This window comes from Saimiri boliviensis, chromosome 6, assembly GCF_048565385.1.
Source record: "Saimiri boliviensis isolate mSaiBol1 chromosome 6, mSaiBol1.pri, whole genome shotgun sequence".
NCBI lineage: Eukaryota > Metazoa > Chordata > Mammalia > Primates > Cebidae > Saimiri > Saimiri boliviensis.
In genome coordinates this window covers 61617338-61642851 of record NC_133454.1, presented here as the reverse complement: position 1 = coordinate 61642851, position 25514 = coordinate 61617338, and the positions used below count along the sequence as shown (strand labels likewise).

The 25514-nt window shown below is 47.3% G+C and overlaps 1 protein-coding gene across 1 annotated transcript in view; it reads right to left on the bottom strand.

Annotated features, from left to right (window-relative positions):
* The window catches only part of DCPS (decapping enzyme, scavenger), a 50389-nt gene that overhangs the window by 23355 nt on the left and 1520 nt on the right, over nt 1–25514 (bottom strand). The window contains exon 2 of the mRNA XM_039470531.2: nt 24416–24590. Coding sequence (XP_039326465.1) covers nt 24416–24590 — 175 coding nt within the window. The remainder of the gene's footprint in view (nt 1–24415; nt 24591–25514) is intronic.

Genomic DNA, 25514 nt, shown 5'->3' with positions numbered 1-25514 from the left:
ACTGAAAAGAGTGTATATTTTGTATATTTAAAGTGGAGAGTTCTATAAATGTTAATTACATTTACTTGTTCCAGATCTGAGTTCAAGTCCTGAATATCGTTGTTAATTTTCTGTCTCATTGATCTGTCTAATATTAATGTTGATTACATTTCCATATATATGAAAAAGTACATTTTAATCAACATGTTAAACGTAAATAAAGAACATTTATCAGCAAAAATCCTTACAAAACTTCAGTGTGCATCAAAACCACCTGATTGAGGAGGTCTGGGGTAGTGCCAGAGAATTTGCACTTCTAAGAAGTTCCCACGTGATGCTGATGTGGCTGGCCCAGGGACCACACATCAAGAACCACCGAGCTAAAGCACAAACTCCAGCTGCTTCCAGAGACATGGAGCAAGCAAGATACATTCAAAGATCTGAAACATCTGAAAATATATTTATTCTACTGTCACACTTAGGAATTTGGTGGCTGGGCGTGGTAGCTCATACCTGTAATCACAACTCTTTGGGAGGCTGAAACGGGAGAATCTCTTGAGCCCAGGAGTTCGAGACCAGCCTGGGCTACATGGCAAGTCCCTGTCTCTACAGAAAATAATAAATTAGCCACATGTGGTGGCACCTGCCTCTGGTTGCTGCTACTCCGGAAGCTGAGGTGGGAGGATCACTTGAACTCGGGAGTTTGAGGCTTCAGTAAGCTATGATTGTATCACTGGACTCCAACCTGGTAACAAAGTGAGACCCTGTCTAAAAAAATTTTTTGTTGTTGTTAAATAATTTTAGGATAGAAAGAAAATCTGAATGCTGGTGGGGCACGGTGGCTAATGCCTATAATCCCAGCACTTTCAGAGACCCAGGCGGACGATCACCCGAGGTCAAGAGTTTGAGACTAGCTTGGCCAACATGGCGAAACCTGGTCTCTAATAAAAATACAAAAATTAGCTGAGTGTGGTGGTGTGCAACTGTAATCCCAGCTACTAGGGAGTCTGAGGCAGGAGAATGACTTGAACCCAGGAGACAGAGGTTGCAGTGAGCCAAGATGGCACCACTGCACTCCAGCTCGGGTGACAGAGTGAGATTCTGCTTCAAAAAAATAAAAATAAGAAAATCTGGGCTGGGCTCGTTGGCTCATGCCTGTAATCCCAGCACTTTGGGAGGCCGAGGCAGATGGACCATGAGGTCAAGAGATTGAGAACATCCTGGCCAACATGGTGAAACCCCGTCTCTACTAAAAACACAAAAATTAGCTGGGTGGCTGGGGGTGGTGGCTCATGCCTCTACTAAACTCCATCTCTACTAAAAATACAAAAATTAATTTGGTGGCTGGGCCATGGTGGTGGCACACACCTGTAGTCCCAGCTACTTTGGATGCTGAGGCAGGAGAATCGCTTGAACCCGGGAGGTGGAGGTTGCAGTGAGCTGAGATGATGCCACTGCACTCCGGCCTGGGGCAACAGTGTGAGACTCCATCTCAAAAAAAAAAAAAAGAAAAAAGAAAGAAAATCTGAATGCTGTTGTTGTGGAGTCTGAGGTCATGATGCCCAGTTCTTTGTGACCTGTTTTATTCTGTCTCCGGTGCCCTGATGGTGTGGATGTATCTCCAAATGGGTTTATTTTCATCCATTGTGCTAGGTAATTGCTGGGTCCTTTCAACCTCAATAATAGTGTTCTTCAGACCTCAGAAACTGTCTTGAATTATTCCTTTGAAGACCTTTCTTCATTTCCTCTGCCTTTTCTTTCTGCAACACCTGTTTGAATACCTAACTTCTTGGATTCATCATCTGACTATCTTTTCTCCATTTCCGTCTCTTTGTCTTTTTGCTCCACTTTTAAGGAAGTTTTCTTCACAACTTCATCTTCCAGTCTTCTATTTTTTAATTTCCATTTCTGCTGTATTTTTAATTTCTAAGAGCTTTAATACAATTTCGTATTGATAGTATCTTGTTCTTATACATTCAATATAGCAGCATAATTTCTCTGAGATTAATTATAGTTCTTGGAATTTCTTCTCACCACATAGTTTCTGTCTCCTCCAAGTTTCTGTTCCTTCCCTTCTTTCTCTTGTCTTCTCTTTTCCAGCTGAGGCTTTACTGGGAGTCTGGTCACCTTTGCCTATCCAGTCACTCGTGAAGGGCAGCTCTGTGGGTGTTGGCGTGGTCACCTGGAGCTTCGTGTTAGGGTGGTCAGGCTGTTCTTTTGCATTAGGGAACCCCAAAGGGGTAGGTTTTTTTCTCGGACTGGGCAGATTCTCTATGGATGACTTCCGATTGCACATGTGGAGTTATAAGCCTGGCTGGTAGTATTCTGGGGACGAGAAAGGGCAGCAGCTGGATGGGGGTGGGGGAATCATGGCACCACTGAAAATGCCGAATGTGTAAACATCCACTCATCCTTCGACACCTCAGTGCCCTGACCCCACTCTCAGCAGTACCGTGAATTTCTTCCAGACCTGGTGTCACCTCTGTGTGATTTTTTTTTTTTTTTTTCGAGACAGGGTCCCACTCTCGCCCAGGCTAGCATGCAGTGGCGTAATCTTGGCTCACTGCAACCTCTGCCACACGGACTCAAGTGAGACCCTGCAGGCAAGCACCACCATGCCTGGCTAATTTTTGTGTTTTTTGTAGAGACAGGGTTTCCCCTTGATGCCCAAGCTGATCTCCAACTCCTGGACTCAAGGGATCTGCACACCTCCACCTCCCAAAGTGTTGGGATTCCATGAGTGAGCCACCTTGCCTGGCCACCTGGTGTGTCACCCTCTCCAGACATTTCAGCTCTACTCTCCTGCTGGGGCAAAGAAGCAGCAAGTTCCATATGAAAGAAGAAAGGAGACTTGAGTGAATGCCGGCCCAGGTGTCCCCTTAGATCCAGTTACCGCTCCTCCCTATGTGTCCTAGGTTTGGAAAGTTTGTTGTGCCCCCCAACTTTTTTGGCAGGGGTTGGGGGGGAGACAGGGTCTGGCTCTGTCTCCCAGGCTGGAGTGCAGCCTCTACATCCTGGACTGAAGTGAGCTTCCCACCTCAGCCTCCCAGGTAGCTGGGACTATAGGCACATACCACTACATATGGCTAATTTTTTGTATTTTTTGTAGAGATGAAGTTCTGCCATGTTACCCAGACTGGTCTTGAACTCCTGGACTCAAGCAATCCATCCACCTCAGCCTCCCAATGTGTTGGGATTATGGGCGTGAGCCACTACACCCAGCCTTTGTAGTCTTAATTGGTTGATTTTTTTTTTTTTTTTAAGAATATTCCTTTAATATCATTGTCAGAGGCTATAAAGGAAGTAGGTGGGGAAACTGTCCCCTCTGAAGTAGAAGCCCGTCCCTGTCCTCCTGTCTCCTTATGAAAAGGAGTGTGTATGTGTATACAGTTGCTTGTGTACATATTCTCTTAACATCTCATTGATCATGATGCTTTACTTTCCATCTTTGCTGTTTATTGCCACGTGACATACTAGCTTGTTCTTTAAGATTAACTCCAACGGAACATCAGATCCATGAGAGCAGGGACTCTGCTTCATACAAGGTGTGTGCCATGCCTAAGATAACACCTGACACTGATTAGACCTCACAGTACAGTCTGTAAAATAGAATATATTATGGCCAGGCATGGTGGCTCATGCCTGTAATCCCAGGACTTTGAGGGGCCGCGGCGGGTGGATAACTTGAGGTCAAGAGTTCCAGGCCAGCCTGGCCAACACGGTGAAACCCTGTCTTTACTAAAAATACAGAAATTAGCCAGGTGTGGCTGAGTGCACCTGTAATCCCAGCTACTCAGGAGGCTGAGGCAGGAGAATTGCTTGAACCCAGGAGACAGAGGTTGCAGTGAGTGGAAATCATGCCACTGCACTCCAGCCTGCATGACAGAGGGAGACTCAGTCTCAAACTAATAATAATAATAACAATAATATAATTCCATTTTATTTTATTTGGAGAATGAGCCTCGCTCTGCTGCCTAGGCAGGAGTGCAGTGGCATGATCATGGCTCACTGCAACCTCCGCCTCCCAGGTTCAAGTGAGCGCCTGGCCCCATTTTATTTTTAAGAGAGTATGTACACATGCAACTACATACACATATGCACACGCAGAAAAGTCTGAAAGGACAGGCCGGGTGTGGTGGCTCACACCTGTAATTCCAGCACTTTGGGAGGCCGAGGTGGCTGGATCACTAGAGGACAGCAGTTAGAGACCAGCCGGGGCAGCATGGTGAAACCCTGACTCTACTGAAAATATAAAAATTAGCTGAATGCTGGGCGCGGTGGCTCAAGCCTGTAATCCCAGCACTTTGGGAGGCCGAGGCGGGTGGATCATGAGGTCAAGAGATCGAGACCATCTTGGTCAACATGGTGAAACCCCGTCTCTACTAAAAATACAAAAAATTAGCTGGGCATGGTGGCGCATGCCTGTAATCCTAGCTACTCAAGAGATTGAGGCAGGAGAATTGCCTGAACCCAGGAGGCAGAGGTTGCGGTGAACCAAGGTCGCGCCACTGCACTCCAGCCTGGGTAACAAGAGCGAAACTCCGTCTCAAAAAAAAAAAAAAAAAAAAAATTAGCTGAGCATCGTGGGAGTGCCTGTATTCCCTGCTACTCGGGAGGCTGAGGCAAGAGAATTGTTTGAACTTGGGAGGCAGAGGTTGTACTGAGTCAAAACTGCCTCACTGCACTCTCCTGGGCAACAGAGCAAGATTCCACCTAGGGTTAAAAAAAAAAAAAAAAAAGTCTGCAAGGACATACTCTGAGACGTTAAGAGAGACTAATCCTGGTTGATGAAGTTATATATATTTACAGATTGCCCATGTAACAAATATGTTAAAAGAAAGCTACCTCTTAAAACTGAGGCCCAGAGATGTTAAGTAATTTGCCCAAGGACACACAGCTATTCATAGTGGCAGAGCTGAGATCTGAACCCGGGCAGTCTGGCTCCTCTATGCAATACTCCTGTATCGCAAAGGACCATCCTCTTTTGGGCTGTTCCTAAGACACCTGTGCTGGGCCATGTTTTCCAAAAGCAGCCCTATCAGATAAGAAAAAGATGACTAGTTCCAGTTCTTCCTAGAGACACATAAACAGTTGTCAGCGAAACCAGAGGGCAAAATGAGGTGCCAGAGCAAGGGAGGTACCGCTGGAGGGGTGTGGCCCGAGCCTGCAGAGACGATCCTGCTCACGCTCTGCTTGTTTTATCCACGATGCCTCCTGGGGCGCTCAGGGAAGGATAGTCCACTCCCCTGAGCTCTGGAGAGCTGTGTGAGGACAGCCTCACCAGGGGATACTGTGGCCAAATGCTGTGGGACAGCAGGTTCTGGGGGAGCACAGAGGGACAGAAGAGGGCCTTCACAACTAGAAACAATAGCTGTTTTGACCTACATTTGTGGTACCATCCTGTCCCCTGCCACCTCTCCCACCAAGTATGGTAGTGTTAGATTGTGAGGTGGGAGGCAAGAGGGGGGAAGTCCCAGAAGAGGGGCCTGGGAAAGGTCTTTGGGGTTCAGGGTAGCAGCTCTTCAACTACAGGATGTTATAGCATCAAGAATGATAACAGTGATGCCTCCAGCTGAAAAGTGCCCACCTAGACATATGTTCCTTCTCGCTGCAGCTCAGACAAGCAGGCTGATATGCCCCGGACTAACACAGCTCTGACTTGTCCGTCAAGACCCTGAGGATCTGCTGCAAGCCCTTCTCCAGTAAATAAAGTCACCCTTTGTCCCCTATCTAGACACAAAAGCCCAACTACTTTCAGAGGTGGGAGGCAGGGCTATCTAGAGGAAAGTTAAGAGCAGCTGCCTCTCTGCTCCCTGCCAAAGCTAGCTTAGCCAAATCCCCAGGAAAATGCTGCTGCACATGAAACATGAAAACGCAAACCACAGACAGTCTGCTCTCCTTCCCATACACATGTTCAAACAAGACTGCTTTCCAGCCGTTCCTGATGGCTTCTACAGGATGAGGTCATTGCTATGGCTCGGTCTGCGGCTTTTGCTTCCCTTTCACTCAGATGAGCCAGCTTAACTTATTTGACCCAGATGTGCAGGCCCAGAAGCACCGAGAAGAAGAAACAGCAATGCATGCTCTGAGCTGAAGCGCGCCGGCCATGCCAGCCAGTGATGGGTCAGATAACTGGGTTTGGTGAGGTGTGCCATCAAAGTACTCCCAGAGAAGGCCTGCCAGAACGAGAGGCCAGTGGGAGGCTCCCCTGGATCTGCCCTCTCTTTCCTCCTCTGTGGGATGTCCCCTGAATGGGCGATACTCTCCTCAGCCCTAGCCGCATGGTCATGGGGGGACCAGGCCAGAGGGTGGAGGGAAGGCTGGCTGCCACAGATCTTAAGTCATCCTCTGGTCCCAGGCCCAGCAGGGCAGGGTGTTCTCTGCCCTACACTACAGAGATACTGGAAGTACTCAAGTGAAGCCCGAAGAGACCTCCACGTCTAGGATAAACACGGCTGAAGGGTGTGGTCAGGATCCTACAGGAAACTTCAACCTCTCCACAGCAGGCCTCTAACCACTAATTACCTGTCTCTAGGAAAGCACAGAGCTGCTATTAGAGACACAGGGGAGGCAGACGCTGACTTTAGCAAGACCCTGGATCTGACAGGCTTCTTGTACAAACTCTCAGCCCTTTTCTTCCCTCTCACTAGTGCCCTGAAGTCCAGAAAGCAGAGGGAGGAGTGAGGCAACAGGAGCTGATGGCAACCCCCCAGGGTCTCCTGGCCCACAAGCAAATTTGGTAACTCCAAATGTAGCCCTGGGGTGGCGGGAGAGGCCCTTGGATGCAAGGGCTAGAGAGTGGGAAATGCTACTTCAGGATGGCTCTGGGGCTAACGGCACTCTGCAAAGCTCCACGAGAACAGGAAGAGCAAGAGTTGATATGCCGTGAGATTGGGGAGCTGGGAAATGACAGGCCTGACCAGAGCTGCGAGCCCACGACTTCTCCACACGAAGTAACGACGTTGGGGTTGAGCAGACCCCACACCACAACAGGAGCTGTAGGCCGAACCCTCCAAAATAGGCCTCTTTGACTTCCTGCCTGAAGACATGTCCTTAGTTCACTCTGAAAGGGGAATGGGTACCAAGTCTCGATCGACGTCACTGGACATGCCATACTGTGCATGTGGTATGACAGAAGGCCAGGGGCACAGGACAAATCCCTACTGAGAGGAGTCCAGAACTGGGGAATTCTGGGTTATCACTCATCAAGAAGCGCAGCTCAGGAGGGGACAACAGAACCTGGCTGCCCCAGACTGTCGCCTGCAGCCGGGCTAAGCGACAAAGGGGAGCTGGCCATCCTATGGGGGATTCGCCTTTGCATACTGACTTCCCTGCTGACTCAAGGCTTAAGATTGCCACAGTCTTGGTGCCTTGCCTTATCTGAGAGAGACAGACAGAGGGAGAACACTAGTCTCACGTGGTGGCTACATCTTAGTAGCCCGGGATCTATTCATTTATTTATTTTTTTAATTTTTGAGATAGAGTCTTGCTCTGTCACCCAGGCCGGGATGGAGTGCAGTGGTGCAATCTCAGCTAACTGCAACCTCCACCTCCGGGGTTCAAGAAATTCTCCTGCCTCAGCCTCCCGAGTAGCTGGGATTATAGGCGACTACCACCACACCTGGCTAATTTTCGCGTATTTTTTTAGTAGAGATGGGGTTTTACCATGTTGGCCAGGCTGGTCTTGAACTCACCTCAGGTGAGGATCTATTCATTACTTTTTTTTTTTTTTTTTTTTTTTGAGACCGAGTTTTGCTCTGGTAGCCCAGGCTAGAATGCAATGGCATGTTCTTGGCTCACTGCAACCTCTGCCTCCTGGGTTCAAGCGGTTCTCCTGCCTCAGCCTCCTGAGTAGCTGGGATTACAGACATGTACCACCACACCTGGCTTTTTTATTATTAGTAGAGATGAGGTTTCACCATGTTGACTAGCCTGGTCTCGAACTCCTGACCTCAGGTGACTCACCCACCTCAGCCTCCCAAAGTGCTGGGATTACAGGTGTAAGCCGCCCCTGGTGGGATCTATTTATTTCTAAATAGGCTTCTCCCAGCCTCCCTCAAGGAAGCCATGGGTCTGAGTGGAGGCTTGAATAGGGGCTCTGCTCTTGGTGGGAGGAAGGGAGGAGGTGGCGGCATGGGGAAGGAAGCAGCCACGGGCTCTCCAGGCCGAGGTGGGGGAGGGAAGGAGGTGCAAGCCAGACAGCGAAGAGAAAGGTACAGAGCCCAGATTTTTCTAGGTCGAGAATTGGACTTGGATGGCAGGGCCCTTCCATCTCAAAATATTTCTGCTTGCTGTTATGCTACTGTCCTACCAAGCTCTGGAAGGGGCCCTAGGCTCGCTGGTGTCAGGAGTTCTCAAGGACACAGGTGGAAAAGAAGAGACATCTGCCATTTTTAGGTTGCCTCAAGGGAGGACACCAAAGGAGTGAAAACAGACTCCCGTGGCCTCACTGACTTTCCCGACAACCTGTCCCATTTACAAAGCACCACTGCCAATGTGCACCCGTTCTCTGGCCTTGCCCACCTTTCCTCTCCCGCTCTCCGCATCCCCCACCCTGGAGGCCAGTGCCTCTCCTGGCAGAAGCAGCATCCTCTGTACATTCCAGCCTCCGGCTCTGGGTGCCTCCTCCACAGGCACCACTCTTAAATCTAATCTCAGCAGGTGCCTCACGGCAGGGTAATTCCGAGTCAGGGTAGGCGTGGTTTGAGGCTACACAGTACTTGATGAATTAATAGGCTCCACCCGAGAAGCCCATCAATTCCTTCCTTAGGCCATGAGGTAAGGAAGTAACAAAAGCCCCAACCCAGACTCTTCTTTTAATTTGCTGTTTTGTTTTCTGTTCCAAGAGCTCACATCCTAACAAAAAGTCCATCTATGGCCAGGTGCAGTGGCTTATGCCTATAATCCCAGCACTTTGGGAGGCTGAAACATAGCCCCCCCCCCCATCTCTATTGCATTAAAAAAAAATTTTTTTTTAAGGTAAAATTAAGAAAAATTAGGAAAAAACTTTTTTTTTTTTTCAAAATGTATTCAAGCAGCACATGCCTATGTTGTCAAATAATTCAAACGTCTAACCCACCCCCCATTCCTTTTCATTGATGGAGTCTTACTATCTTACCCAGGCTGGTATCAAACTCTTGGCTTCAAGTGATCCTCTTGCCTCAGCCTCCTGAAGTGCTGGGATTACAGGAGTGAGCCACTGGGCCCACCAAAGTTACCAAGTTTTAACCACTGTTAGACAATAACCATGAACTGAGTCTGTCTAGAGGGCGTGAGCAGAGACCTGCAGGTGCAGCCTGTGCTGGGCTAAGGGAGTCAATCCCACAATCAGGCAGATCTGTCAAGGGAGCTTTAGGGTTTTTAATTAGGAGGGCCGGCTGGGCTCCTTCTTTAGTCCCCCCCTCCACCCCCCAGCCTGGCTTATAACTTGACTTCTTAAGATGGAACCAAGGGAAGGAGAGAAAGAAAGGAAAAGTGACCGAACTACTAACCCATCCTCTTCCCTGTGTTCTAAAAATCGCCTTGCGACTAGTATTACTTCTTACTTTTTTGGGTTTTTTTGGAGACAGGGTCTTGCTCTGTCACCCAGGCTGGAGTGAGGTGGCCTGATCACAGTTCACTGCAGCCTCAACCTCTGGGACTCAAGTGATCCTCCTGCCTCAGCCTCACAAGTAGCTGGGACTATAGGCATGTGCCACTATACCTGGGCAACATACCAAGACTCTGTCGCTAACAAAAATTTAAAACTTAGCCAGTGTAATGAGCATTTTATGCATGTTTATGAGCATTTGTCTAAGCCAGGCACCTAGAAGTAGAAATAATTCTAGAAATGGAGATGCCAATCTGATGGAAGTGGCCATGTCTAATTTACACTTGCACCCACTGTGCATGAACATCCAGAAATCTCTGTGCACAAGAGTTTGGGAGAAACTGCAGTCTTTGTCTCAGCTCACAAACACCCGCTCTAGATGTGGCTTCTCAGTGCAGCAACTTCTCTGTGGTCTAAGGTACCTCCACCTATGGAGCCCTTACCCAGCACATCCAGACTTATGTGGAAGGTGCCCAACTCCTATTTAACGGTGGCTCCCAGACTATTTCAAAAACCTGCCACAACGACAGTAATGAAGTACAAAAGGGAACAAAGCCGTAACAATGACAAAAACAAGAGTGGGGAGGCAGCACTTAGCAAGAGACTGCAATTTGTTTCGGTAAATCAGGAAGCAGAAGGCAGCGTGTAAGTGAATGAGACAATGCTGGAGAAAGCTCCAGCCTGGAGCATCTGATGGCCTCCACGGAGGTGATCACCACACTCACCAAAGAAACCAAGGAGGGAAGCCGGGCTACAACTAACACGTACCAAGGACAGCAGGAGAAACGAAGCTAAAAACTGGGATCAACTAAAGGGCTGTCTGCAGAGCAGCTGCACTGACCGGCTCCATCACTGTCACACCTTCTTCCCAGGGAAAGGCACATAGTGCCAGGTGAAAACAGAGGCGTGGCTTCCAAAAATATTAAGCCAATGGACTAGAGCAGGGGTTGGCAAACTTTTCTGCAAAAAGCTGGACAGTAACTTTTTTTTGAGACGGAGTTCTGCTCTTGTTGCTCAGGCTGGAGTGCAATGGCGCAATCTCAGCTCACTGCGACCCCTGCCTCCTGGGTTCAAGTCATTCTCTTGCCTCAGCCTCCAAGTAATTGGGATTACAGGTACATGCCAGCACACCTGGCTAATTTTTTGTATTTTTAGTAGAGACAGGGTTTTGCCATGTTGGCCAGGCTGCTCTCAAACTCCTGACCTCAGGTGATACGCCTGTCTTGGCCTCCTAAAGTGCTGGGATTATAGGTGTGAGCCACTGCACCTGGCCGACAGTAACTATTTTAGCCTTTGCAGGCCACACAGGATATCTATCTCATGTTCTTCATTTTGGGAAAGAAAGGCTTGACGCCCCCAAAGTGCCAGTCAAACTGCACCCCTTACAAAAAGCCTCCCAAGCAATGAGTCCCGCCTGCGTCCACACAGCATCAGAGCACAGCCCATTTAGGAGAGAGGCCTATTGTGGAAACAGACTTATGAATGTGACAGTGGCTGAAACCTTCATCAGCTCTCTAGGAAATCAGCTTGGTGCTTCATTGTAAAATATGAGTGAGCTCATGTGAATCACCAGACATGGAAAGAAACCAGCAGCCTGAATAAGGACGACCAGAGAAACAACCAGCTCTTAGAGGAAGTAAAATAATTTGAGGGTCAGGAGATAATTTTGAAGCAATTCTAATTAGTGTGCCAGGGAGATTCAAATATAAAACAAGAGCAAAGTGCTATGAGAATGAAATAATCAGAGAACCAGAGAGGGGAGAATTTAAAATACGACTGTCAAATTAACACCTTCTAGAAAACAAAATGCAGACAATTTACCAGAGTATAAGAAAGAGGCCAGGTGTGGTGGTTCATGCCTGTAATCCTACCACTTGTGGGAGGTAGGCAGATCACTTGAGGTCAGGAGTTTGAGACCAGCCTGGCCATCATGGGGAAACCCCGTCTCTGCTAAAAATACAAAAATTAGCTGGGCATGGTGGCACACACCTGTAATCCCAGCTACTTGGGAGGCTGAGACAGGAGAATCACTGGAACCCAGGAGGTGGAGGTTGCAGTGAGCTGAGATCATGCCACTGCACTCCAGCCTGGGTGACAGAGTGAGACTTCATCTGAAAAAAACAAGAAAAAAAAAGGAATGTACTTCAGCAAATCAAGAGAGTAAAACAAGAAAGAAAAAGACATAGAATACAGAAAACAACTAACCCACAAAAGCTGCAAAAGGAAGTCTCAGGTTGAGACCTAAATAACTTGCTTAAAGAATCACCTGTCCAGATTGGAGAAGCAAGAAAGAGCTTTCTAGAAACAATGTTACCAGCAAGGAAGGAGATATGATGTAATGTAGGGGTGGCCAATCTTTGGGCTTCTGTGGGCCACACTGGAAGAACAAATGTCTTGGGGCCTTACATGAAATACACTAACACTAATAATAACTGATGAGCTAAAAAAAACAAACAAAAAAATCTCATGTTTTAAGAAAGTTTATAAATTTGTATTGGGCCACATTCATAGCTGCACTTGACTGTGGGTTGGACAAGCTTGATGTTTATCAAACTGGATAATAGAGCAGAGTAAAGGAACATTATTCTTTTAACCACAATGAAAAACGAGGCAACTAAAAACTCCATAAAAAAGTAAAAGCTGGCCGGGCGCGGTGGCTCAAGCCTGTAATCCCAGCACTTTGGGAGGCCGAGGCGGGTGGATCACGAGGTCGAGAGATCGAGACCATCCTGGTCAACATGGTGAAACCCCGTCTCTACTAAAAATACAAAACATTAGCTGGGCATGGTGGCTCGTGCCTGTAATCCCAGCTACTCAGGAGGCTGAGGCAGGAGAATTGCCTGAACCCAGGAGGCGGAGGTTGCGGTGAGCCGAGATCGCGCCATTGCACTCCAGGCTGGGTAACAAGAGCGAAACTCCATCTCAACAACAACAACAACAACAACAACAACAACAACAAAAGTAAAAGCTGACAAAATAGTGGTTCAAAATATGAAACAAACTAAAAAGCAGCATGAGTTGAAGAATTGTTGGAATGCAAGAAAAGAATCCACTTGACCTGGACGTCAAAAGCACTCTCCAGCCAGGCACAGTGACTCACATCTATACCCCAGCACTTTGAGAGGCTGAAGAGGGCAGATCACTTGAGGTCAGGAGTTTGAGACCAGCCTGGCTAACATAGTGACACCATATCTCTACCAAAAATACAAAAATTGGTCTGGTGTGACGGTGGGTGCCTGTAATCCCAGCTACTTGGGAGGCTGAGGCAGGAGAATCTCTTGAACCCAGGAGGTGGAGGCTGCAGTGAGTCGAGATGTGCCACTGTACCCTAGTCTGTACAACAGAGTGAGACTCTTTCGCAAAGAAAAAACAAAGCACTCTCCTTTGAGTGGCATGGAGATTATACACTGGGCAGGTGGAGAAAAAAGTAAAGTCTTAGCACTCCGGTTGAACATTCATGCTGTATTAATATGGTCTCAATCATGTAAACACTGCTTACTGGTTTTACTGGTTTTCTTTTCTTTTCTTTTCTTTTTTTTGAGAGACAGAGTCTCACTCTGTCACCCAGGTTGGAGTGTAGTAACACAGTCATGGTTCACTGCAGCACTGACCTCCTAAACTCAAGTAATCCTCCAACTTCAGCCTCCTGAATAGCTGGGACTACAGGCACGCACCACTACACTCAGCTGATTTTTTGTATTTTTAGTACAGAAATGGATTCACTATGTTGGCCAGGCTGGTCTCAAACTCTTGACCTCAAATGATCTGCCTGCCTTGGCCTCCCAAAGTACTAGAATTACAGGCATGAGCTGCCACACCTGGCTCAGAAATATTCTTATTTTTTTAACTTTTATTTTAGGTTAAGAGGTACACGTGCAGCTTTATTATACAGGTAAATTGAGTCTCACATGGGTTTGGCGTAGAGACTACTTCATCACCCAGGTAATGAGCATGATACCTGACAGGCAGATTTTTGATCCTCTCCCTCCTCCTACCCTTCACCTTCAAGTAAGCCCCAATGGCTATTTTCTCTTATTTGTATCCATATGTACTCAACGTTTAGCTTCCATTTACAAGTCAGAACACACATATTTGGTGTTCTGTTCCTGCCTTAGTTGGCTAAGGATAATGACCTCCAGCCCCATTCACGTTGCAGCAGACACGATTTCACTGTTTTTTTTATGGCTGCATAGTATTCCATGGTGTATATGTACCACATTTATTTATCCAGTCTACTGTTGATGGGTATTTAGTTTGATTCCATGTCTTTGTTATCACGAATAGTGCTACAGTGAGCATATGCGTGCATGTGTCTTCACGGGAGACAAATTTTAAAAAATTTCTTATTTCAGTAGGATTTTGGAGAATAGGGAGAAACTTACATGGATAAGTTCTTAGTGGGGATTTCTGAGATTCCGATGCACTCAGCACCTGAGCAGTGTGCGCTGTACCCAAGTGTAGTCTTCTATCCCTTGCCACCCCCCACCCTTTCCCCACAGGTCCCCAAAGTCTAATGTATCATTCTTACTCCTTATACTGATACTTAGCTCCCATATATGAATGAGAACATACAATGTTTGGTTTCCCACTCCTGGGTTATTTTACTTAGAATAATATTCTCCAATTCCACCCAGGTTGCTGCAAATGCCATTATTTCATTCCTTTTTATGGCTGACTAGTAGTCCGTGGTATATTATATATACCACATTTTCTTTACTCACTTGTTGATTCACAGACACTTGGGCTGGCTCTATATTTTTACAACTGCAAGTTGTGCTGCTATAGACATGCTTTTCCAAGTATCATTTTCATATAATGACTTCTTTTACTCTGGGCAGATAACCCAGCAGTGGGATTGCTAGATCAAACGGCAGATCTATTTTTAGTTCTTTAAGGAATCTCTACACTGTTTCCCATAATGGTTGTACTGGTTTCCATTCCCACCAACAGTGTAGAAGTGTTCCCATTTCACTGCATCCACACCAACATCTATTATTTTGTGATTTTTTTTATTATGGTCATTCTTGCAGGAGTGAGGTGGTACTGCATTGCAGTTTTGATTTGCATTTCCCGATTTAGTGATGCTGAGCATCTTCCGCATGCTTGCTGGCCATTTGTATATCTTCTCTTGAGACTTGTCTATTCATGTCTTTAGCCCACTTTTTGATGGAATTGTTTTTTTGCTTGCTGACTTGAGTTCTCTGTAGACTCTGGGTATCAGTCCTTTGTCAGATGTACAGATTGTGAAGATTTCCTCCCACTCTGTAGACTGTCTGTTAACTCTGCTGATTATTTCCTTTGTTGTGCACACTACCATGCCAAGCTAATTACTTTTTACTTTTATTTTTTGTAGAGACAGGGTCTCACTATATTGTCCAGGCTGTTGATGAATAGTTCTAGTTAAGAGCTACTTATTAAAACCTGAGATTTTATCATATCTCCATTCAAACCTGAGATACAATGATTCTATGATTTCATATGATAAGGAACTCCTCTGAGGCAGGCTAGCCAGCTATTTGATTCTTCATTTTTCATTCAGGGAAACTGAGTCTCAGCAACTCAGTAACCTTCTCTGGTTTGCCCACGCCCTAAGCCTGCAGTATTTCTCATATTAGATGATCAAGTCACTTTGGTGGTATCCTGGATATGACCTGTCTGGCAAGGCATTTCCTGTTAGCCACTACTCAGAGAACTCCTTTCTGTCGCAGGGCTGCCGAGGACATCCACAGGGCCGGGTACGCGTGGGCTTCCCCTCCAGGTCCTGTGGACCCTGCCTGTACTGCCCTATTCTGGCAGGGCTGGAATCAACCTGGAGTACCTTCTAGCACAGCATGGGACTCCCTCATCCTCTGGGGAGAAGAGGGGCTGGCCCAGCCATCCCCAGAAACAGTCCACTAATGCCCAAAACCCAGAAGTAGGAGGCTGAAACCAAATAACCTTCACTTTCAGAACAGTGACTGAAAATGAAACTTCAGCTGGGCGCGGTGGCTCACGCCTGTCCCAACACTTTGGGAGGCCGAGGCGGGTGGATCACGAGGTCAAGAGATAGAGACCATCCTGGTCAACATGGTGAAACCCCATCTCTACTAAAAATACAAAAAAATTAGCTGGGCATGGTGGCTCACGCCTGTAATCCCAGCTACTCAGGAGGCTGAGGCAGGAGAATTGCCTGAACCCAGGAGGCGGAGGTTGCGGTGAGCCAAGATCACGCCATTGCACTCCAGCCTGGGTAACAAGAGCGAAACTCCGTCTCAAAAAAAAAAAAAAAAAAGAAAAGAAAAGAAAATGAAACTTCAGAATGAAGATGAAGCCCTTGAAATTCATGGGACGATCTTCCTAGTCCATCTCAGGACCTGCCCATTTGTCTTAACTTTCAACTGGGAAATACATTGTACATAAGAAACAAGGGTGTGTGTGTATCTAAAATATGTACCACTTGAAGACCTAAGCAAAAGAATACATATGCACAGAATACACAATCCAAGAAACAGAATATAACCAGAACTGTTAACATGCTCTCTGTCCTGCCTCTCCCCGACCAAGGATAATCGCCTCCCTGATTCAGGGGTTAAGCATTTCCTTTTGTCCTCACAGTCTTATTACCCATGTGTGCATCCCTAAGCAGTACACTGTTTAGTTCTGCTTGTTTTTCAACTTCGTATCATTGAAATCACACCATATGTGTGCTCTGTCTTGCTTTTCTTGCAGTGCATGGTGAGATTTATCCTTCATTGATGCAGACGGCTGGAGTTCACTTTCACTGCAGTAGAGAGGCACTATAGGAATATATACCTTGGTTTATCTACCTACTCTACTGTTATTTGATTGTTTCTAGTTTTTTTCTATCATTAACAATGCTGCCAAGGAAACTCTTCTGAGAATGGCTAGTCTTTTAAAATGCTCCTTCCAAACCAGTCCTCACCCACCATCCCTCCCTCAGGAGGTCCGGGTTTTGCCTCTGCAAATAGCACAGGGCAGAAAACTCTGGCCCGTGGCTAAAGTATTGGGAGTTCTCTGCAACCAGAGACACTATTCCCAGGATCCCATCCCTCTGCTCCCCGCCCCGGCCTCACTCACAGATGCCTGTTTCCTCTTGTGAACTTGAGATTCCACCTCCTGCTTTACATGGATAAAACAATTGGCCTTTTAAGAGGCAGCCTGGATTTCTGAGTCACGCCCCTCTCCCTGCTATCTCCCCCTGTTTCCCCAGGTAAAAGAGAACAGACCGCAATGAAAGGGCTCCATTGACAGGCCGCACGGTGACAACTATGGCAGAAAGGAGATGCAGCCCCTGCCTGGCCTGGAGGGTCAAAGGAAGCTCTCAGATGCCAGCCTTCGGGCCACTAGCTCCTCACATGTACCACACAGCAAGAGGAAGAAGGGAAACCTACCCATGGGCAGAGCCAGTCATTTTTCCATATTATATATATTATTCCATTTAAAGCTCACAGAATTTGAAAGGTGGAAAAACAGTAACAGGTTAACACCATAATTACACCTAGTGGATACAGACTATATGCCAGCTACTGTGCCACATGCTCTATACACCTTTCTCAATGGGTCCTAACCCATTACAGTGGCCATGAAGTCAATTCAGGGGATTAAGACCAGCAATTTTTTTTTGAGACAGAGTCTTACTCTGTCGCCAGGTGCCAGGCTGGAGTGCAGTGGCACAATCTTGGCTCACTGTACCTCCGCCTCCCGGGTTCAAGCAATTCTTCTGCCTCAGCCTCCTGAGTAGCTGGGACTACAGGTGCATGCTACCATATCCAGCTAATTTTTGTATTTTTAGTAGAGATGGGGTTTCACCATGTTGGTCAGGCTTATCTTGATCTCTTGACCTTGTGATCCGCCCACCTCGGCCTCCCAAAGTGCTGGGATTACAGGCTTGGGCCACCTTGCCCAGCCAAGACCAGCATTTTTAAAAACAAAAGCAGCTGGACATGGTGGCTCACTCCTGTAATCCCAGCACTCTGAGAGGCTGAGGCAGGCAGAACACCTGAGGTCAAGAGTTTGAGACCAGCCTGTCCAATATGCTGAAACGCTGTCTCTATTAAAAATATAAAAAATTAGCCGGGCGTGGTGGCGGGTGCCTATAATCCCAGCTACTCAGGAGCTGAGGCAGGAAAATTGCTTGAATCTGGGAGACGGAGGTTGCAGTGAGCCAAAATCGTGCTACTACACTCCAGCTTGGGTGACAGACAGAGATTCTGTCTCAAAAATCAGTAAATAATTTTTTTTTTTTTTTTTTTTTTTTGAGACGGAGTTTCGCTCGTTACCCAGGCTGGAGTGCAATGGCGCGATCTCGGCTCACTGCAACCTCCGCCTCCTGGGTTCAGGTAATTCTCCTGCCTCAGCCTCCTGAGTAGCTGGGATTACAGGCACATGCCACCGTGCCCAGCTGATTTTTTGTATTTTTAGTAGAGACGGGGTTTCACTATGTCGACCAGGATGGTCTCGAACTCTCGACCTCGTGATCCACCTGCCTTGGCCTCCCAAAGTGCTGGGATTACAGGCTTGAGCCACCGTGCCCGGCAAAAATCAGTAAATAATTTTAAAAAATTAAAAAATAAACCAATAAGACTGAAACTAGATAGAAAATACTAAAGCATCCCATAGAGGATGGGCAAGTATTGTTCAAAGTCTCACTTCTGTTAGCGTCTATTAGTCCATGTGTAATAGACCGCAATGTGAAACCCACCTCTCACTGTTGCCAGTGGCTAAAGACAGTTGTGAAAACTTCCTTATCTGTTTCATAACCATCCCACCGTGGTAAGTTCAGTTTCTAACCTAATTTAACAGAGAAAAGAATAGAAGCTACTTCCCCAACTTCATCTGTAGTACACGCCCCAGCCACCAACCCACCCATCACTCTTGACATAACAGCCTCATTTCTGTTCCTCTTTCCATCCCCAGAACACATGCTGTTCCTCAGCACAGAGCATTCTCCCTTCTTTGCATGGCTGTCTCCTTCCCATCCTTTAGGTCTCAGCCTGGGTGTGATCTCCACTGCAGAGAGCCCTCCTGGAGCCCTGTCCTCAGTAGGCTCTCTCCTGCTCATGGCCACGCAGACATCTGCTTTCTTGTTTGCTATGTGCCTTCCCCACTAGAACTGCAAAGACAGGAGACATCTGTCATCTTCACCCACACAGACATTGCTTCCACTAGAGTAGCTGGCACATAGCAGACACTTCACATTTGTTAAGTGAATAAATAAATGTCCCAAGTCCAGCCGTGTGTGGTGGCTCATGCCTGTTATCCCAATACTTTGGGAGGCTGAAGTGGGTGGATCACCTGAGGTCGGGAGTTCGAGACCAGCCTGACCAATATGGAGAAACCCTGTCTCTACTACAAATACAAATTTAGCTGGGCATGGTGACGCATGCCTGTAATGCCAACCATTCGGGAGGCTGAGGCATGAGAATTGCTTGAACCCGGGAGGCAGAGGTTGTGGTGAGCTGAGATCACACCATTGCACTCTAGATTGGGCAAGAAGAGCAAAAGTCTGTCTCAAAAAAAAGAGAAAGAAATGTCCCAAGTCCTCATGGTTAGCAAATAGCAAAGTCTGGATTCCCACCCAGGTCTCTCTGACCTAAGGCTTGTTATCAAGTGCTGTGGCTGTGCTAAAACTCAGCAACAGCACATTGCTGTCCCAGTGCACACCACGAGAAAGTGTGGGTGCCCCTAGCATGACTAACTCCTAAAGCTCATGCTCTCTCCATTATGTCACTGGGGCGGACGTTGCGGCTGGCAGGATGAGTGGCTCACAGGAACAGCCTCTTGCAGTCAGCTGAGAACGTGGAGGGGATACATGAATGAGGAGTCTGCAAAAACTCCAGACTTGAAGAGAAAATGAAAATTGCCAGTGACCAGAGAAATACCAGAAAAAATCAGCTGAGCCCAGAATTTCTACTGTGCCCAGGAGAGCGGCCGGCTCAGAAATGAGGGTGGGGGTGCCGCTAGGCAAACAGTATTCTGGGAAGGAGGTCTGGAGAAGCAGCCAGAGACAGCAGCCAAAGGAGCAACCGCACAGGGGGACAGAGGGCTGAGGCTGCAGAGTCACACATTCAGGGCCCTTGGGGTAGGCTGCACTGAGTTGATTCTGAGGCTGGGACTGGAGACGGAGGTCCCAGGCTCTGACTTGGCTGACCGTCCCACAAAGGGGACAGCTGGAGCGGGCCACAGGACTATTTTGCCAATGCTGCCACCTTGTGGCCGTAGAATGCCCAGCCCATGGGGAAAAAATGTACACATAGGTCAGCCTGTGGATTCATTTTTCATTTATTGAAAGTGCCTAATGTGAGTGACATGGGTCCAACCTTCAAGGACCTCAGCCCCTGGTCACAGTCCAGGCAGTGACCAAACTCTCCTCTTTTCACCTCCCTCTTTTTATCACTTGTGTCCCCACCCCCAACTCCAAACAGGACTGTGAGGACAAGGATGGTACCTTACTCATCTCTAAAGCTACGGTACACAGCACAGGGCCTGGCCCAAGAGACTAATAATAGGAGCCACTAGTTAATATGTGCTATGTGCTTTTAAGCGCACTGGATTCTTGAAATGCACCTACGAGACCTCCAAATGGAGATGTCAAGGCAGGGTTTATTTCTTTTTTTTGTTTGTTTTTTTTTTGTTTGTTTGTTTTTGAGACGGAGTTTCGCTCTTGTTACCCAGGCTGGAGTACAATGGCGCGATCTCGGCTCACCGCAACCTCCGCCTCCTGGGCTCAGGCAATTCTCCTGCCTCAGCTTCCTGAGTAGCTGGGATTACAGGCACGCGCCACCATGCCCAGCTAGTTTTTTGTATTTTTAGTAGAGACGGGGTTTCACCATGTTGACCAGGATGGTCTCGATCTCTCGGCCTCCCAAAGTGCTGGGATTACAGGCTTGAGCCACCGCGCCCAGCCAAGGCAGGGTTTATTTCAACAGGAGCCTGGAGTTCTCGGAGAGGTCCGAGATGGAGAAATAAAGGTGGGCGTCACTAGCACAAACACACATAGTGGTTTTTTTGTTTGTTTGTTTGTTTTTTGTTTTTTTGAGACAGAGTTTCACTCTTGTCACTCTTGTTACCCAGGCTGGAGTGCAATGGCATGATCTCGGCTCACCGCAACCTCCATCTCCTGGGTTCAAGCAATTCTCCTGCCTCAGCCTCCCGAGTAGCTGGGACTACATGCATGCACCACCATGCCCAGCTAACTTTTGTATTTTTAGTAGAGATGGGGTTTCACCCACCATGTTGACCAGGATGGTCTCGATCTCTTGACCTTGTGATCCACCCGTCTCGGCGTCCCAGAGTGCTGGAATTATAGGCGTGAGCCACCGCGCCCAGCCCAGATGGCGTTTTTTTAAAGGCCAGTGCCCCTCAAAGTTTTTGTGCATATGGCTCACCAGGGAACTATGCTAAAGTGCAGACTCCAATGATTCTATAGTCTGAAATGGGGTAGAGATTCTGTCTCTACCAGACTCTCGGGTGGGGTCAGTACTGCTGGTTCACAAACCGCATTTTGAGTGGTAAAAATCTGGAACAGAGAGGTAAACAAACTATGGCTAGCTGGTCAAGTCTGGCCCAGGGCCTCTGGTTTGTGCAATCAGCAAACTAAGAGTGATATTTTCATTTTCACAGGGGTTGAGAAAAAGGAGAAGGAGAAGGCAGAAAAGACAGAAAAGAGGTAGGGAGGAAGATGGAAAAAAAGAAGAAAGGGAGACAGAGACCATGTGTGCTTCACAAGGCCTAAAATATTGACTCTTCGGTTTTTGACAGAAAAAGTTTGCCAACCCTGACCTTGGATATCACCCACGGACACGGTGTGTAGCTAAACAAGGGAGCGACTGGGCCCTGAAGCAAACCGCTGTAACTTCCAAATCCCCATCCCTAGTTTTGGTAGGAAAAACGAGAGTGTAAGGCACCATATGTACAGCGGGCCTTCCATATTGTGGGTTCCATAACTGTGGATTCAACCAACTGCAGATCAAAACTATTTTTAAAAAGAAGGACATTGTGTCTATACTGAACAGAAACAGACTTTTCTTGTCATTATTACCTAAGAAACATGGTATAACGACGATTTACATAGCATTACATTGTAGCAGGTAATAAAAATAACCTAGAGATGATTTAAAGTATATGGAAGGATGTGCTTAGGGTACATGCAAACACTGTACATTTTATATCAGGGACTTGAGCATCCTAGGTTTTAGTATCTGAGGAGGGTCCTGGAACCAATCCCCAGTGGATATTGAGGGATGAATTATATGCCAAGAGGGCAGGAAGGCCAGGCACAGTGGCTCACGCCTGTAATCCCAGCCCTTTGGGAGGCTGAGGTGGGTGGATCACCTGAGGTCAGGAGTTTGACACCAGCCTTGCCAACATGGTGAAACCCTGTCTTTACTAAAAATACGAAAATGAGCTGGGCATGGCCAGGTGTGATGGCTCACACCTGTAATCCCAGCACTTTGGAAGGCCTAGGTGGGCGGATCATCTGAGGTCAGGAGTTCAAGACCAGCCTGATCAACATGGAGAAACCCATCTCTACCAAAAATACAAAATTAGCCAGGCATGGTGGCAGGTGCCTATAATCCCAGCTACTCAGGGGGCTGAGGCAGGAGAATCGCTTGAACCTGGGAGACAGAGGTTGTGGTGAGCTGAGAACACGCCATTGCACTCCAGCCTGGTCAACAAGAGCGAAACTGTCTAAAAAAAAAAAAAAAATAGCTGGGCATGGTGGCAGGCACCTGTAATCCCAGCTACTTGAGAGGCTGAGGCAGGAGAATCACTTGAACCCACGAAGCGGAGGTTGCGTTAAGTCGCAAACATGCCATTGCACTTCAGCCTAGGCAACAAGAGTGAAACTCTGTCTCAATAAAAAGAATAAGTCAGGAAAAGATGAACATCTGAAGCTCCCAGGTGGGTGGGGGTGGCCCTGGGGAAAGGGTTGTGGAAACAACTGGGGTTTGAAGTGGGCACAAGAACTTGTGGTGAGCCAATAACCCCCACTGCCTCTTTCAGAGCTTATCTTGGAACAAAAAAATAGAAATAGAAAGAGCGGGCAGGGACCACCTCCACTTGCGTGCAGCGCCACAGAAGTACTAGGAAAATAAAAAACAGAGCCTGTGAATTCCACAGGGTTGATGTGCAGGCAGTACCTTCTGAATTTTGGCCAAGAGTTGGGAGGGTGGGTAGAGGGATTTCGGAAGGACAGAGAAAGGGTGTGGCAATAAAACAATAGCCCCAGAGCCTGTAATGCAGGGGCCAAGTTGTGTTTGGCCACAGTGCCTTCTGTCATGCTTCTGCCGCCCTGTGCTGAGGAATACATTTGCTTAAATGTCAATGCCTGAGAAAGTAAATACAGCTGTCCATTTCCATCAACTTGCAGCAATTAATCTGGCTTTCACTCAATGGAAGACAAGGCTGTTTTGCATTAAGTCATGAAAGGTTTGCTTGTCTCACCATCAAGTGTTCACGTATATTTCCAAAGGACCACAATAGTACCCTTTCATGGAGGGCAGAAAAGAATATCTATCAAAAAACTGTGGGCCAGGATATCTGCAAAGCCAGACTGCTCTTAAACGCTGGAGGGCAAACAAGAAGACAGAAGGATGTGACAAAGTCACCATGTGCTGTAAAACAGATTCCAGAATTTGCTGGTTGGAAGGAATCTTTAAGGGCAACCAGTCTCCTTCATGCTTCTAGCAAAGCTGCCTACAAAATCTAACCATCTTAAGAAAAAACGCGTATGTCATGCCCGGCTTTTGGCATCAAATATTCTTTTTAACAAATTAAGAAATGCTGGCAATGAAAAACAAATCTCTGCCTTCTAACCCACGAGTTCCTGCCCTTCTCTCCCATCCCCCTTGATCACACTAGTTGTCTCCCGCACCTCAAAGTAGGTTCCTTTAGGGAAGTGACTGATTTTTGCAGCACCCAACATGCTGGCCGGCCCACAGCATGAGCATGGTAAGGGAGACACCAGTCTAGAAAAACCGTAGCTTTCCTGCCACCTACTGGCTTCGTGACTTGGGACAAGTTACTTAACCTTTCAAAACCAGTTTCCTCACCCGTAAAGCCCTCTCACTAGAGGGCCGTTTGAGGATTAACCGTGTTAATATATGTAGATTACTTGGAAGGCTGACTAGCACAATAGTAAGCATTTCCTAAGTGTTGACAATTTTTATCATTCAAGTAGTAAATTAATCTATTATTCTATCCCATGAATCACACTTTCCCTGAAACATACTACATTAGAGCAACGTTTCTCTTTTTTGTTTTCGTTTTTTTTTTTTTTGAGAGTGTTTCACTCTTGTCACCCAGGCTGGAGTGCAGTAGCACAATCTCGGCTCACTGCAACCTCCACCTCCTGGGTTCAAGCGATTCTCCTGCCTTAGCCTCCCAAGTAGTTAGGATTATGGGCGCATGTTACCATGCCTGGCTAATTTTTGTATTTTTAGTAGAGGTGAGGTTTCACCATGTTTGCCAAGAGGCTGGTCTCAAACTCCCAACTTCAGGTGATCTGCTCGCCTTGGCCTCCCAAAGTGCTGGAATTACAGGTGTGGGCTACCACGCCTGGCCAGGTTTCTCAATTTCAGCACTACTGACATTACTTTGCTGTGGGAGCCTGTCCTTTGCATGGGAAGGTGTTTAGCCGCATTCTTGGTCTCTACCCACTAGATGCCAGAAGCAACACCCACCACCACCCCACATTCTGACAACCAAAAATGTTCCCTAGCGAGGAAATCTCCCTATTGTACTAGAACATGCAAATCGGGGATAGAGAGTCTGGTCACCATACCACCTAATTTCCCACCATCCCATTCTCCCTCCATACAGACACCTTGGCCACCTCTTGCTCACCACTCAGTTGTCTTGGAGGGAACAAGTGATAGGTGCTGTAGATATCGTTGGAGAACTGCAGCTGGAGCTCAGGGCTGCCTGTCAGGAGCTGAGCCACCTGTTCCACCTGAAATGGCGTCTTCTCCAGGATCACAACGGCATCCTCTCCAGCCCCATCCCCAGAGGTTTCATTCACCTGTGGGCAAGGGCATCATCAGTGGGCTCGAGGACAGAGCCACTATGAGACTCTGAAGAGCAGAGACAGAAGCTTCCAGGGCCTTTGAAATCCTAGTACTTGGGATTTCCTTCTCTGAAGTCTTCCCTCTAGGAAAGTCTAGCCAATGGCACTCACATTTCTTTTCTCAAAGAAGACGTCTCTCTTTTTTTTGTGTGTGTGATGTAGTCTTGCTCTGTCACCCAGGCTGAAGTGCAATGGTGCGATCTCAGCTCACTGCAACCTCCGCCCCCTGGATTCAAGCAATTGTACTGCCACAGCCTCCCAAGAAGCTGGGATTACAGGAATTCACCACCAGGCCCAGCTAATTTTGCATTTTTAGTAGAGATGGGGGTTACTCCATGTAGGTCAGGCTGGTCTTGAACTCCTGACCTCAGGTGATCCACTCACTTCAGCCTCCCAAAGTGCTGGGATTACAGGTGTGAGCCACCACACCCAGCTAATTTTTGTATTTTTAGTAGAGATGGGGTTTCATGATGTTGGCCAGGCTGGTCTTGAACTCCCAATCTCAAATGATCTGCACACCTCCGCCTCCCAAAGTGCTGGGATTGCAGGCACGAGCCACTGTGCCCAACCAGAGAAGGCATATCAACCCAAATCCTTGTGGTGGCTCTCACACTTCTCTTCCCCAAAATGCAACGCCTCTCAGTTGTCTTCCATTTTAGGCTTACGAGATCTCTGTCAAGTTCTCCCCATTTCAGAAGAAAAGATGAAAAACTGAGATCTTGAGTGACTTGCCCAAGGTCACATGAACAGTCAGCATTGAAACAGAAACTAGAACCTGGGTCTCCCAAGTGACTCCTAGCTCGAAGGCCCTCGTGGCTAACAACTTCAGCAGGTACTGCACACTGAAGACGGCTGGGCTGAGAAAACCAGACAAAACCT